This window comes from Tribolium castaneum, chromosome 7 (genome assembly GCF_031307605.1).
Source record: "Tribolium castaneum strain GA2 chromosome 7, icTriCast1.1, whole genome shotgun sequence".
NCBI classification, from domain to species: domain Eukaryota; kingdom Metazoa; phylum Arthropoda; class Insecta; order Coleoptera; family Tenebrionidae; genus Tribolium; species Tribolium castaneum.
The window spans coordinates 2,888,274-2,904,191 of NC_087400.1; the positions used below are offsets into that span (position 1 = coordinate 2,888,274).

The following is a 15,918-nucleotide window of genomic DNA, read 5'->3' on the forward strand; positions in this document are numbered from 1 at the left end:
GCGTGATGGGGGTTGTGGCGTGGTTGGGGTCGGCGGTGGGGTGGTTGGGGGCGGTTTTAGTGCCAGTTTTGTGTTTTTCGTTTGGTGGAATTGGGTCAGATTTGAGTTTGGCGCGCGTAGATGTCGCTGGCGTCGGTTGAATCGTGTCATGTCGTGAAGCGCCAAAAAAGCGTCTTGTCGCTGTTTCGTGCGTTTTTCGGGCCGGTTTTCGCTCGTAGCGTGCGTTTAAAAACGGATGTGGAATTATTGCGGGTGTTTCAACGGTTTGGGCGCGTTGGATTTGTTACGTAATGCGTTTTGGTTGTTGTTTTGTCTACGGCGGTGGTTGAGTCCTTGACTGAAATCTCGCGTTTGCTCTGTATCAAGTCGCCTATGGTTGTTGTGAGTGTAATCGAATAGAGTGCGTTGTTTGGTGTAAAGTCGCGTCGCCATTGTTGTAAAATCGTTGTAAAATCGTCTTTGGAGGCGGAAGTGGTGCTGGCGATGTGTTGGTGATCGATTTCCGGCGGTGGTTTGGCGTCACGTGCGAGTGGTTGTGCGGGGGGCGCAATGGGGGAGCTGGCCGGCGACTAGGACTGGAGCCCCGTTTTTGGATGAATGGGATTGCGCACGGCGTCGGCGAGGCGGCCCTATGCGGAGGTCATGGCCCCAGCGTTGACGGAGACCAGCGGCCAGAAGCAGAGCTTCACGTTGCCCCCTAAGTACCTCGCCCCCGAGTGCTCGGACTGTGACATTATGAGTGACCAAAACATGGGCATACACCACAAAACGACAACCAGCCTGGACCTAACCTCGCCCCAGGACGTGGACGACCTCATGCAGGTCATCAAATCCATACCGGAGGAGGATATGGCCATTGAGAATCTCCTCACCGATGACGATGTTATGAATATGTCGATTGATGACCCCAAGGAAACACTCACCGATTTGAAGACCAAGCAAAATCGGATCGAAAGACGACTGGATTTTCTCAGAAGGAAGATCAGGAAGTTGCAAGCGAGGAATATGGGACAGCATGTTGCGGGGGAAGTTGCTGGGGTCTACGAGTACGTCCACAGGTCGGTTATAGCCCCCACTGTGGTTGGTAGCAGTGCCACAAAAAAGGGACCAAAAACACGGTTCAATTCACTGTGGTGGTAACATTACCAAAAATTCAAAACATTGAAGAGCAAATTGACGAAAAGCACAGTTTTTATCATATTTCAAGTGGTTTTTAACCCAGGAATGTTTTTTCTAATGCTGGTAATATTCTTGAAATTAGTCATCGTGTGATTCTCCGAATCGCACAAAACCAAACATGTGATTATTTTTCTTCAGATTGGATTAGCTAACTCTCGTAAAATCAGTGTTTTTTTTTTATTTCAATTACAAAAAAAAAGAAAAGCTAGTTTCATAATTTGTCAACAAAAATCTTTAATTGTTTTGCTTAAAACAGTTAGAATTGCAGAAAAGGCCACTTAAAACTTCTGAGATGTTTTTTGTAACATACTTACATCTTATGGTTGGAATGGGTGTTTAAATTTGACAATAAACTGAAAACGGTGTAATGGTAGATATAAATAAAAAGGCTTAATAATTTTAAGAAAATTACCAAACAAATTGTACTTGTATTTGTGAACGTTATTCTGTTAAATATTTAGTATTTATTTATTTATTTTCTGGTTTAATTGATCAATTGATCACTTGCCTGTTTCAAGTCAGAAAGTGTGCAAAAGTTGTTTTTGAATACAATTTACAAAAAACGTAGTACAGTTTATTATTATTTCAGATCTTTTGCCATTTTTCTTTCATTTAATTCGCTGTAAATTACTTTCAAACTTGAATTTGATGAAAAATTTTGGCTTCAAGATAAAAAAGAAGTTGCGGTTGACGAAAAAATGTTGTATTCAACTCATTTCATTTATTATTAAATTAGTATCTTGAAATTCTCAGTAAAATTGCACTAATTTTGTCAATATTTCGTCAGTTCTTACAGTTTTATAAGCGAACATTTGTTTATTCAAACGTGTTAAAGTATAAATAATTAAAATACAATTTTTGGTGTAATTTTTCCTCAGAGTAATGTTAGTCAAAAGAAAATTACTAACACTCTGCATCAAAAAGTTGAAGTGAATTGTGTTTTTTTTTATTATTCTGATAAAAATAAAAAAACATGCTTATGAATACATAATACATATAGAATCAGTGTTAAACAAAAATAATCTTAAATTTTAACACAAGTTTTGCCTTTTATTGTTTTTTTTTTGTTTTTTAGACATTTTAAAAGTCCAATCTGACGTTTGATTGCAATAAATTCTGAATGTTCACTAATGGAAATAAATGTTAACTGCTTTAAGTTAAACGTAATTTTGAAAAAGATACAAAAACAAAAACCTACTTTCACTTTTTAAAACCTCATAAATAGAATTTTTTGTAAATAGTAAAAGTAAAATCTTTCTTGAATTATAGGATATCTAAATTTGTGAAACCAGTATTTTTTAACTTACTAATAAGAGTGAGAATCAACTTTTGTCATATATTAAAAGGGTGTCCAAAATTATAAAATCACATGTTAAAAAAATATTTCGAATAAATTATTTTTTATGATTCTTTAATCTTTTAAAACCTGATATAACATTTTGGGTAACATTCTAATCTAAAAATGATGTTTGTAATTGAATTTGTCACGTGGTTAAATAAAATTTTACTTTTTATAGGAAATAAAATAAATGTTATTTTGTTTTGTTGCAACAGTATTTTTTTTGGTCCAAACAAGGATATGAAAATATTAATAAATATTTATACGTCTTTAATGCGTATACAGAGTGGTTTTAATTATGAGTAATTTAGCCTGTTATCTCACAGATAAGGTGATTTTTACTATTTACATGCTTGTCATTATTACTGTCATTATTACTGAAACAAAAAAATTATGAGTCATTTTTTAATTCTTTAATTTATCTTGAGAGGATCATACATTTTATTTTATTTATTTTTATGGTTTTTCTTTTCCCATCTGTTCACTATTGTTTATTGTTTATTTATTGATCCATTAGCAGTATTTTTGATGAATTTTGTGTTGTATTTTGGCTGTTTGCAGGTCGCTCAAGCGCCTCAAGGACAACACGCACCTGGAGGAAGAGAAGCCCCAGATGAAGCCAATGTCGTCGGCGTCGACCAAAACCATGTTAAAAAAACTGGAAATGGCGGCTGTTCTTCAAGCGAAAAATGCAGCACGTCAAAGACATACACCGAAATATTTCGGTTCGGGTTCGTGTGAACCGGGAAATCACCGATTTCCCGCACCTGGTGTTGTAAATGTGCCAACGTGGCCAATGGAAAATAAACTTGAATTACAAAAAGTGACCGGTCTTTTACAAACCGAATTAAATCTAGTGCAACATGAAGTTGATTCAGAAGCCACCGAGAGTAGTTCGGGGGGTGAAAGTTGTGATGAGATGCAGAGTTATAATAATCCGCATCAGCAGTACCTTAGTATGTAAGTATTTAAAACAAAAACAAAAAAATGTAGGGGGGAATTGCGTAATGTTGTGTTGGGTTTAAAGGTTATTATGTTTGGTATTTTTGTTTCTAAATTGTTACGAGCAGTGTAATTTAAATTTAAATTTTAGCACGAAATAAACTGTCTCTAAATCTCTAAAATAAATGTTTAAACCCACAAGAGACTGGGAAAAAGTCACTAATTTACACTTTTCTTGACCCAACTCAGGTAGAAACCTTTAGCTCGCTCTTTAAACATTTAAAATGTTTCCCCCGGAATCAGTCTTCAAGGAAAAAATCTATTTAAAAGGAGTGTCTGTAGACTTATTGATTGCATCATCCGTAAAAGGATGCGTCACAAATTGTAACAATTTTTTAAAGTAATTGATTTTTCACTAAGATTTTTCCTCGAATTTGGTTAAAGTTGCGCAATCTTTTAAATTGTGTAGAAAGTGATAAATTGCACCGAAACGTTACAATTATGTATTTAGTCTATTTTTTTCCACTCGGTTGCGACATTGCTTTGTTTTTCATCACGTTATGTAAGTGAGTCATTTTTCACTTGTTCAATTGATAATACTAGATTTAAAAGTTCTTGGTTATTTTCGGTTTCTCAACGTGGTGAAATGGCCAAACGCGTTCAAACTTGTCGACCTCTACGATCGATATTGCGTACTAAAAACTCGGAAATCGTCAAATTCTTCTTCCTTCATTTAATACAATGGACAACCTGTTGATTGTCTTTTGTCATTTATGTGTATCTGGTTGTGTTTGGCTTGAAATTTGGACGAACAAATAAATAATAAACAAAATGTTTGTGAATAAATTTAGATAATGTTTGTTCCGGTGCTTTCGGATGACATTTACCTTTTGTTTTTATCTTGACCTGAATATTGAGTGTGTTATCTAATAAATTGCGGACGTGTTTTTTTTTCGGTAATCAATTTAATGCGTATTTGTTATAATGTGTGATTTTATTTACGATTTTTATCTTTCGTTATCACTGCGTGATTAGTATTGTTTGCATAATTTTACCACGTTGGCAGCTACGGGTGTTTTAATATCGATTAGCATCCGAAATGAAAAATCCATACGATCCAGTATCAGCTGGTGGTGCGGTGTTTTGTTTTTATTATTGAAGAAAAATAGGTCGTTCATGCTTGGAGATTTCGCTCGGTTTCGGTCATGTGACGGTGATTATATTCGGATGTTTGGGTTTAGCTTGATGTTCGAGAGTTTCACCTTTGCGGTAAAGGAAAATTCAACTTTTTTCTTTAAATATTGGTTAACCTTTTTAAAAGAAGCTACAAAATGAGTCAGATCACACTTTACGAATTTTATACCGTTTTTTTTTTTTTTTTTTTTTGAAGGGTTTGCTCAAGGGCATACTTTCAGAATGAGAATTCTAATTTTTTTTAATTATTTTGTTTTTTTTTGCTTAATTTTTTTTATTATACAGGGTGAGTCAATAATGGATTATTTCTGATTTTTTTTATTTAATATGCAACCAATAATATCGATTTCAGATGACTAGATCCTGTTAGAATTTTAAAATTAATCCACGATGACATTGTCTAAAAAATATATGAAAAATATACAAATATCTGTCAGGTCTTTGGTGATTGATAAGAAATTCAGTGATAAGAAGATTCTTTAATAAGAGGCGATTATCTCTCTTATATTGGATATAGTAAGATATTTTTAATAGAATCTTCTGACATTTGTTCTATTTGCGTTAAAACATAGAAGAAATAATAAATTCCCAATGCCTTTAAGTGTCAATTTTTGTTTACACAAGCGTTCAGAGTCACGGCTACGAATATCTAAAACTAAGGATATGAAACGACGTACAAATAAAACGTCCCCGTTCTCGGTAGTTCCGTTAATGTCGCCAGAGGCGCACTTGTTCCATTACCGTCTGTTTTCAGAGCAATCAATTTATAAAAATTGTTGTAATTAAATAACGGTTAGCACAAGGCGAATAAAAAAATACAGGCAGATAGAGCATCAAATTCTCAATAATAAGAGATAAAAGTAGTGCAAAAATTATATCTTAAACTATATTTAAAAAAATTTAAAGTTTTACCAATTTGCACTCTGCCCCATATTTTTCAAAACGCTGCGAATACGGTTACAGATACAAGAAAAATGTTTAGAGGAAAGTTGTAGAGAATTAAATTTCCTTTAAAAAAGTGCGCGAGACCATATCCTTATCTTCAACCATTTAGGCCCCAAAGTCATTCAAAGACGCTCAAGCGATGGATTTCCTTCATTTTGCCGGTGGTCAAGTATTGGAAAATGAATTTATACCTAAACCGTTGAAGATAGACATATCGTGTCGCGGACTTTTTTGTAGAAAATTTAATTCTCACAACCTCGTTTCTTTCACGTTTTGTATCTTCAACCGTATTCGCTGCGTTTGCAAATTGATAATTCTAAGCGATAATTTTTTTGGCACCGTCGTCTATTTATTAAAACGCTGCGAATACGGTTCAAGATACAAAAAATTGTAAGGTACGACGTTGTAGAGAATTAAATTTGCTACAAAAAAGTCCGCGACACCATATTTCTATCTTCAACGATTTGGGTATAAATTCACTTTCCCGTACTTGACCACCGGAAAAATGGTAGAAATCCGACGCTTGAGCATCTTTGAACGTCTTCAAAGCCTAAACCGTTGAAGATAAACATATGGTCTCGCTGACTTTTTTAAAGCAAATTTAATTCTCTACAACTTTCTTCTGCACGTTTTTCTCGTATCTTTAACCGTATTCGCAGCGTTTTGAAAAATACGAGTCGAAGCGCAAATTTTAAATCTTAAATCATTTTTTTTATGTTTCTTATGAAAATTTCAGTTGTCAGTTTTTCTCAGTCTGTTGAGAATGCAAAGCTCAACATTTCTGCATTTTTTCCACGTAATTAGTGAACTGCTTGAATTTAAATTAATTTAAAACGATTTGACGAACGATTTGGGGCGCCCTCATTTTTACACCGCTGTACTACATCTTTGGGTGCGTTTCATCTCCTAAGTTATAATTCTCCGTAGTCACGAATTAAACAGTTTCACTTCCGTGAACTATTAAAAAAAAAAGCATCGAAATATTGCGACATGGCGCCTTCTAATTACACGCTTAATTTTTACTGTTACGAAATGTATAGAAAAAACGATTCGCTTTAATAACAACGACCTGTCAGCATTAGAGAAAAAGATGTGGGTCGATTTTTAAGCGATAAAATCTCGATCATAGTAGTGTACCAACAACCACAACCTTGAATGTTGAATTTAAATGAATGAAGTCATTACGCAACTGTCTGTTTTAATAATAATAATAATATTTTCGATATGTTTTCTTCCAGACAAAAACGTGCATTATGGAAATACGCTTCTCAACGTGCGGCCATCGCCTCACGCTGGACCTGGCTTCAAGCCCAAATCTCCGACTTGGAATACCGTATACGTCAGCACGGCGACATCCAGCGTCAAATTCGCGCATCAAAGGGCGAAATTCAACTCGGCGGCGTAAGTCCGCCGCCGCCGCCAACATCTCCGACGGCGGTGAACGGCTACCGCGGCCAATTGCCAGGCAGTTCGCCGCTGACGTCGAAGAGCGAAGACGTCGTTCCGACGACGCCGAACGGCGCCCACCCTGAATACGAATGCGCCCGAACGCGCCCTCTCGTCAACTTCAAGAAGCGAAAACTGTTGCAATTGAACGGCTTGCATGTGATTTCGAAAAAGGCGGCACGTCCGGCGTCCGTGCGCTGCGGATGCGTGAATACGACGGCGCCGTGCGCCGTTTGCACGGGACGCACGGATCCGACGCATCCGCGCGATCCCACGGAAGCGCTAAGCAAACCGGAACGCATCGCGTTGGTCGATCCGGGTTTTCATCCGGTTTTTTCGATGCCGGAAGACGCATCATACGCTGTACATTGCGAAGCGATCATGAAAAATCCCGAATGGCAACAGCGCAGCACCCGAATGAAATCTCTCAAAGTTTTGAATAAGGATAGATCTGACAAGTCTGTGTTGGAACACCACCACCGATCGAAGAAAATCGACCATCGAAAGAAATACAATCGTTTATTGAAACCGAGCACCATGTCGGCACTCTCCGCCAAGATTCGGAATAAGATTCGGGGACGTAAAAGTGGACGACACTCGACTTCGTCTCTGACGAGTTTTAAGAAGCGTCCGCTGTTAAGTGGCGGCGATGGAGCGGACGAAGAAGTCGAGTCTATTGGTAATAATAGTGCGACAGGGGCGGCGAATTCGGCGGTGGGTTCGCCGAGTTCGTCACCGTTGCTTCATATGCAAGCTATATCGGGTTATAATCGACGGAATCGGGCGAATTCGTACGATATCGACAATATTGTTATACCGTATAGTGTGGCGGCGGCGACGCGGGTCGAAAAGTTACAGTACAAAGAGATTTTGACACCAAAGTAAGTCTAGTAGTTGGAATGTGTGGATGCGATGTTATAACTTGTGGTGTGGTTTTGTTACAGATGGCGGATAGCAGACATTGATTTGAAATGTGATACGAAAAATAACGGAGCTGTTAGAAACCCTAGTCAAGATAGCGATGTAAGTTGGTTTTATTGATAATTGTGATTAAGCTATGGGTTTTGTTACAAATTAGAGGAAAACGACAAAATTGATTAGAACTTATTATTAGAAGAAAATGTTTTTTTCCATCGTAAAGAGCACACCGAAATCTATCAGATACGATAGGTTTAATTTAATTTTGAGACACAAAATTTTCAATTTTTTTATATTCTTAATTACGGCAAAACTATTCGCGAAAGTAGAAATATGTTGGCTCTAACTTATGTAAAATGACCCGGGGAATCGATTGGCGTCGAGAAAATTGCCAAATTCCCAATAGTTTTTTAGTTATGAATTTTTTAATATTGTACCAATTTTGCACTTGTCTGCAATTTTCTCGAAAACTATTAGTTGGAGAACAATACAATTTTTGAAATAAATAGATAATTTAAAGAGCTTTCCAACGATAATAAACTTTATGGGGTTATCTCTAATAGTTCCGGAGTTATTGCTCGATAAATGTTCCGGGTTCCCGAAATCGGCCAAAATCGCGACAAAAATTGGAAAAATCGAACAAATGGACTTATTTTGAACTTTTAACAACTCTAGAGGGATGTAAAGGTTTATATAAGTCCAAAAAACTATGATAGAACGAGTTTTAAAAAAAAATCATTTTTTCGCTTTCTTGAAAGTAAGTGTATTTACTCAGGAAATTTTAGCAAAAAAAAAAAAAACAAAATTTTAAATCTCGTGAAAAGTTGGTATAATACAGAAAATGAGCCGCTGAATTCACTGGAACAAACCGTTTTGCTCTACGGCTTTTAGTTTTTGAGTTATGAATTTTTTTCTTAAATAAAATTTTCCACTATAAGAAATATCTATCTTAATTTTTAGCAAAAAATTTTAAAATGTTAGATCTCGTCAAAACTTGGTATACTACAGAAAATGAGCTGCTGAATTCAATGGAACAAACCGCATTGCTCTACGACTTTTAGTTTTTTAATTATGAATTTTTTAAAATTTGACCAATTTTTGCATTTATCAGCAATTTTCTCGAAAACTATTAGTCGGAGAACAATAATCTTTTTTGCAAAATATAGGTAATGAAAAGAGCTTTCCTACGATAATAAACTTCATAGGGTTATCTCTAATAGTTTCGGAGTTATTGCTCGATAAATGTTCCGAGTCCCGGAAATCGGCCAAAATCGCCACAAAAATTGCAAAATCAAACAAAAAAAAAACGAACATATGGATTTTTTTGGACTTTTAACAACCCAGAGGGATGTAAAGGCGTATAAAAGTCCATGAAATTATGCTTGAACGAGTTTTAATATTACAATTTTTCCCACATGATGCATAAAAGAGGAATTGATTGAACCATGATAGCAATCTTGAATAGTTTCGTCACTACCACTGATTTATTTCTAGTGATTTTTTAGTTTGTGAAATTGTTATAACGTGCCGTTGATTTGTGTTTGTTTATTTTTTCTGTCAGATGGAAGATCTCTCTGAGGAGGCGGTGCTCGCACGCCACGAAAAATCCGAATACGAAGAAAAGAAAAAGTTTCTCAGTTATCTGAAACTGCCGAGTGGTCACGGCCGTAGCCGAGCCCACAAACGAACGGATAGTTTAGCCGAATCGAGCGGTGCGAACACACCCGATCCGTTATCGCCGCATCCGGCGGAAACGGCCGAATCGCCGTTGACGTCACCTCCAGCCACGCCCCTTCCCGAAGAGCTCCCCTCCATCAGTGCGATGCGTCGTCGGACGATTTCGCAGTCACGTGTCGTTCCGACGACTGTGGCACGAGAGGAGAACAATACGCCGGAAAATGTCGAAGTGGCGCCGTTTGACACACGAACGTTTCCATTGGACGACGAAACGTACGAGAAGATGCTTAAAAGTATGCCGGAAAATCACCAGTTTAAGACGAATTATCGCGCGCAGGATTGTGATTATTTGGACGAGAAGGTGGACTCGCCCGGGAGCGAGTCCACCGAGTCGGCGCTGGGCGAAGAGGACCCGAACGATCCCGAGTGGGTGGACATGGAGAGGGTTAGAGACAGGCATAAGAGATAATTTTTTTTTCGGTTCATTTTTTTGATAAAGCTTGGGATTTTGTATTACGAGGTCTGTGATTGTCATTACATTACATGTGAGATACGTCAATACAGTTGTTGCTTTTTTAGTATTGTAATGTATTTAAAAATACAGAATTCGAAGCTTACGTGCTAGGTTCAGTTGACATAATTTGTAATATAATCATAATTTAAGTAATTTCTTTTTGTACTGTTGCAGAGTCTAGTTCACTTGATTGTAACATGACTGGTTAGACTAGTTACTAATTTTAACTGTACTTTTGTTACTGAATTGGTAGTTATGTTACTTTTTTGATGTCAAGTACAACCCAGTGACTTGTTATATGAAATTCTATTGTAAATAAAGCAGTGCAAATATTTGTTATAGAGATATTTTCGAAATCATTTGCATTTTTTTCGTTTTTATGAGAATTATTCAAATTGTACATGCTCTTCATAAGAGACAAATATGTATCATATTATTATTAAAGTGTTTATTGTAAAGCAAATCGCGTTATATCTTTGCAAGTATTCACCATGTAGTTACTTCCTGTAGTATTGTACGTTTTTATATGCAGATGTATTGATTGAATAAAGTCCAATCTGCTTATTTTTACACTTTACGAATGGAAACGTCGTTTCGCCCCTCCTCACGACACGCCACTGGTTTTTTCAAATTTCCCGCCACATTACGTGACATGCGCAAAAAATCGCGCGCCAGCCGACTTGACCACAGTTAACTTGTGTTCGGTTATGTGGCCCCAAAGGCCCTCAAAATTGTTTTAAGTGTTTTCAATTTCGAAATTTGTGGTCACGTATCATTTACGCCGCCTCTTATCACGGCACAGTCACTTTTTGTCGGAAAAAAAACGGCAAAAAATTCGAGATGGCTAAAAACAACCTAAACGGAGACAGTGATGTTTCCTCGAACTGCGAAGACGACGAAATGGTCTTGTACAAGAAGCTGAGCCTCAACGTGATCACGTTCCGGACCGGTGAGGGCCCCCTTAATTTTGGCGCTTTTTTCGTTAATTGCGGTTACAGTGCGAGACAAGCAGGATCTGGAGGACCCCCCGAGGAAGGGCAGCTCGTTTAAGCCCGACATGGCCCACCAGATATTCGGGGAGACGTAAATTTGGTGTTTTAGTGAGTTGGAGAGACCTAACCTCACTTTTCAGAGAGATGATTTTTGGGTACAAAAAACTGGCCATAAATTTGTTTTATTTGCACAATTCGGCCAAGTGTTACGTTGAGGTGCAAACCGGGGGGAAAATACACGAAAACGCCGATGATATCATGAAAGCGCTAAATCCCTGGCTGCCGGAAAACTACCGGACTGAAAAGAGCGATTTTCTCGCCGATTTGGACGAGGAAAAGCCCGGTCTGATGTTCGGGGACGTGATCGACACGTTTTCCACCGATTCTGAAAGTAATTGCCCCGAATTTGGGCCAAATACGGTTTGGTATAGGTTAGGATGCGAAATGACGTACAAATAAAATGTCCCGATTTTGGGCACTTTTATTAGTGTCACCAGATGGCGCAGTTTATTTTTTTAACGGTATAATCGGTCTTTAGTAGAATTGCAACAGAGTTTTAAATTGAAAAGTTAAAGACAATAATGAAAACAATAAAAAATTGCCAGTACCAGTAATAATAATACTAGTAATAATAATAATGCACGATTTTAACTCTCGTTTCGTCTCCTAATCTATAGTCCCCCGGTCCAAAAAACCAAATTAGATTTTTCCAGATGTGTATAAAGTGACAGTTTGCGACCTGAAAAACCCCGACTTCCGCCAGTTCCACCAACGTTTCGAGACGCTAATCGTGTGGTTCATCGACGGCGCCAACTTCATAGACCTGGAGGACCCCCGCTGGGTGATCTTCTACGTCTATGAAGAGGGCCCCGAGTCGCACTTCACCCCAGTCGGTTTTTGCACCGTTTACAAATTCTTCCTCTACCCCAACTTAACGCGCCCCCGAATTAGCCAATTTTTCGTGCTCCCCACGCACCAGAAGCGCGGAATCGGCACGAATTTGTACAAAGCTGTTTACAATTACTTGAAACAAATGCCCGACTCGGGCGATATTACAGGTTCCTGTAACGTAGTAATGGCCCAGTTGGTACGACTGTTTGTTTTTAGTGGAAGAACCGACCGAGGTGTTCCAGAAAATACGCGATTTTTGCGACAGCTTGCACATTTATGAGGATTTGGAGGGCAAAGGGATCAACATCACGACACAAAACCTGAAGCAAATTAACGAGTTTTTGAAGAAACATAAGATTGGGAAACGACAAGCGCAGCGCGTTTTTGATATTTTAGAATGTCTGACTGCGCATAAAAACGGGTATAAGGAGTATGTCAAGTTCACGGAGGGGATTCGGAGCAGGATTGCCAACGAGATTGAGGTGAGGCGCAAAAGTCCCTAGGTTTTTTCACAGTTGGGGTTTTTTTCGTAGAAGGAGACTCGGGGCAGTAAGAGATTGTGTAACTTGGAGCGGGCCGGAATTGTGACCGAACCTATCGACAAAAAGGCAGCTATTGATGCAGAGTATAATAAATATGTGGATAGTTTGGAGTGGCCTGTGAATCGGTTGAGGGCACTGTTGGTCAAGAAGTGACCTGTTTATTTATTCTCATTTTTGCATTTTTCATTAAATTTTCACTAATAAAGGTTTTTCTACTAGTGTTTGTTTCTATTTTTTATCCTTGGCTTGTTGGCAGAAAATTCAGTACTGCCAACTAAAACTGAAATCCGTCGAGTACTTTCTGGTTCAGAACAACTCTTAAGTTAATTTTTTTTAACAACTAAAAGTTTTATCACCTGTTTAAAACGCCCGCTGTTTGCGCTGCCAACCTTCCCACCTAAGTCCCCCAGACGGTTTTGTGCCGTTTGTTTCACCTAGAGGGCGCCACTACATTAAATACCACAAAAAATAAAAATTTTCAAACACACTAGATTTTGGCCTAACAGTTTTTTAGAGGTTGGCGGCTGTTTTTTTTGCATTTTCAATTGTTTTTAATTGCTGGAAATGGTGGATTTATATGAGAAATTGGTGAAAACGTGAATAAATGATTAATTTGCGCTGTTTTTTATTCATTTTATGACCGAAACAAAACGGAATGATTAACTCTGTCTTTGTTTTACTTGTTCTGACGTCAGCAAAGTTAGAGATGGCGCCACCACAAAAAATAGAAATTTCATAAATATTTAAAACCTAATTATATCACGTAAAAAATTTTTAGAGAATATTTTTCCAAATATTTTGTTTTTAAATGTTAAGTGCAGAAACAATACTAACGAAAAACATAAGAATAAAAAATTTTAAACGAAACTACAGTCGAGTTTTGAAAAAGAACACAAGAGAATGTGGAATAAATGTTTATAAAATAGTTTTGAATTCAACTCAAAAATAATTCCAAAGAAGAGTCCAGATTTCAGATCCATAGAAAGGAATCAAAGAAGAAACAACTTTAGAAAAGAAAACAGAAACAATTTAAAAAGTATATGGGAAAATAATCGAGGAATGTAGAAAAGACAGAGAGTGGAATCTAAAAAAATGGTGAAAATAGGAAAAATGTTGAACACGTTATATTAAGTAAAGAAGTAAAAAGTAAAAGTAATCATAAAGAAGCATCTGGAAAAGAAGTTATAAAAGAATACAAAAATAGGTCTACAAAACACTAGTCTAAAGAAGATATTAAATATTTGGAAAAAAATGGAATACAAAAAAAATTTAGAGAATGTAGAAAAATGAATATAAAATAGTTTTGAGAGAGAAAATGAGATCTAAAAAAATAGAAAAAAATCTAGACAAAGAATAATTAAAAAAATCCAAAAAAAGTAAGGAATAAAAAGAAAAAACCCACAATAGAATATAAAAGAAAATTTGGAGACTGTGGAAAAATATAAAAAAATGTATTTTTGCAAAATAATTTTGCGCAGACTCTAGAAAATAATGGTAAAGAAACATATAAAGTCAATATTAAATAAAATATTAAAATAGAGTTCAGATTTTAAATCAAGAGAGGGTTTTACAAAATATCTAGAAAGAAGAATATTAAAAAAAAAGAAAAAAATACTAAAACTATACTAAAAAAATCTCCAAAAATTCAAAGAATAATAAAAAGATCCAAAAAGAGTAAGGAACAAAAAGAAAAAATCCTCTGTAAAATATAAAAAAAAAATTGGAGACTATGGAAACATATAAAAAATTTATTTTTGCGAAATAATATAAAGAAAAATATATATTGCGTAGACTCTAGAAAATAATCTAGAAGCATTAAAGTCAATAAAAAATTAAAATAGACTTCAGATTTTAAATCAAAAGAGTGTTTTACAAAATATCTAGAAAGAAAAATATTAAAAAATAGAAAAAAATACAAAAACTATACTAAAAAAATCTAGAAAAATTCAAAACGAAACTAAGGAGGGTTTTGAAGCAGGGCAGGGTTATGTCTACAGAGATTTTTTTACCTGTGTCTATATAAAATAATTGCAGAGAAAGATTTGTAATGTTAGAAAGAATGTAATGTAAAAAACAAGTAAAATAAAACAAATAAAAAACACTAAAAGAAATTTAATAACAAGCATAAAAAATTACAAAATGAAAAAGTATAAATTATTTTCTTTATGCTCATCTGTTAATAAAACGCTTTCGTTTTCTTGGTTTGTAAAAATGTTCAGTTAAAAAAAACATCTTATTTTTTCATTGCCCCAAACATTGATTAAAATCTTTTTCTTTCAACTTTCCTAAACCCCAGATTTCAATCATAAGCCATTATTCAGCAAAAACTCAATTATTGCTCAAAATTTCTTAAAAAATAAGCCAATAAATCACCGAATTATGTTAAAAAAGACATAATTTTTGCAAGTTCTGAAGATTTAAACACGTTTTTAGACCAAAAATCTAGTTTTTTTCTGGTTTTTATTAAAATAAATCAAAAAAATTACTAAATTCGGTCAAAAATGTCCAAAAATTTACAGTTTCTAAGCCTTTATTCAGCAAAAACTCAATTATTACGCAAAATTTCTTAAAAAATAGAATGTAATGTAAAAAACAAGTAAAATAAAACAAATAAAAAAACACTAGAGGAAATTTAATAACAAGCATAAAAAAATACAAAAGGAAAAAGTATAAATTATTTTCTTTATGCCCATCTGTTAATAAAACGCTTTCGTTTTCTTGGTTTGCAAAAATGTTCAGTTAAATAGAATTACAAAAACATCTTATTTTTTCATTGCCCCAAACATTGATTAAAATCTTTTCCTTTCAACTTTCCTAAACCCCAGATTTCAATCATATCAGTTAAATCCGCTCGAACGTCCCTAAACACACAAAAAGCACTGTTAAGAGAGTTCATCGTATCACCAACTCGCACAACGTTAGATTTGAAAGACCTAATAACAAGCTCCTGTGTGTTGATTTCTTTATTGCTTTGTGGTGTAACTTCACTCAATGCCATAGAAAACCACCGACTTCACAACCGATTAAAATAAATTATGTCTCTGTTAAGTCACGAAAGATTCGTCCGCTTCCGCAACTCTTATCACCAGAGACCGGATTTTCATGGACTTGAAAAATTAATTCCAAAAAAAAAACCAAAAAAAAAACTATTTTGTTTTCGTCAGCAAAATGAATTAATTTTATTGGAAAACATAATGGAAAGTGATTGCATTGTTCACCTTGGCAACAACAAGCTAATGAGATTTATTAATTAATAAAATGCAACATTACTTCAGCGATTTTCAAGAAACGCATCGATAACTCCCACCATGGTACCACCTGTTCAGCAGCACGACAGTT

The 15,918-nt window shown here is 35.8% G+C and overlaps 2 protein-coding genes across 2 annotated transcripts; both read left to right on the top strand.

Moving 5' to 3' along the window:
* Positions 1-44: 44 nt before the first annotated feature.
* Positions 45-10,731, top strand: nsl1 (non-specific lethal 1). Its single transcript, XM_961670.4, has 5 exons — positions 45-1,058; positions 3,080-3,478; positions 6,838-7,926; positions 7,990-8,068; positions 9,525-10,731. The coding sequence occupies exons 1-5, from the start codon at positions 598-600 to the stop codon at positions 10,107-10,109; spliced, it is 2,613 nt and encodes an 870-aa protein (XP_966763.2). The 5' UTR covers positions 45-597; the 3' UTR covers positions 10,110-10,731.
* Positions 10,732-10,827: 96 nt separating this feature from the next.
* Positions 10,828-12,797, top strand: Hat1 (Histone acetyltransferase 1). The gene is made up of 6 exons (XM_961580.5): positions 10,828-11,103; positions 11,153-11,237; positions 11,287-11,537; positions 11,860-12,204; positions 12,254-12,519; positions 12,571-12,797. Exons 1-6 carry the CDS (start codon positions 10,995-10,997, stop codon positions 12,730-12,732), a joined length of 1,218 nt encoding a protein of 405 aa, XP_966673.1. The 5' UTR covers positions 10,828-10,994; the 3' UTR covers positions 12,733-12,797.
* The last annotated feature ends 3,121 nt before the right edge of the window (positions 12,798-15,918 follow it).

What these genes read in the sequence shown, in the direction of transcription:
- nsl1 (XM_961670.4), top strand. Translation starts at nt 598, where the DNA reads ATGGGATTGCGCACGGCGTCGGCGAGGCGGCCCTATGCGGAGGTCATG. An exon ending in AAAGAGATTTTGACACCAAA is followed by an intron (nt 7,927 to 7,989) that starts GTAAGTCTAGTA and finishes GTTTTGTTACAG; the next exon opens with ATGGCGGATAGCAGACATTG. An exon ending in ACCCTAGTCAAGATAGCGAT is followed by an intron (nt 8,069 to 9,524) that starts GTAAGTTGGTTT and finishes TTTTTCTGTCAG; the next exon opens with ATGGAAGATCTCTCTGAGGA.
- Hat1 (XM_961580.5), top strand. Translation starts at nt 10,995, where the DNA reads ATGGCTAAAAACAACCTAAACGGAGACAGTGATGTTTCCTCGAACTGC. An exon ending in CGTGATCACGTTCCGGACCG is followed by an intron (nt 11,104 to 11,152) that starts GTGAGGGCCCCC and finishes TTGCGGTTACAG; the next exon opens with TGCGAGACAAGCAGGATCTG. An exon ending in CACCAGATATTCGGGGAGAC is followed by an intron (nt 11,238 to 11,286) that starts GTAAATTTGGTG and finishes CTCACTTTTCAG; the next exon opens with AGAGATGATTTTTGGGTACA.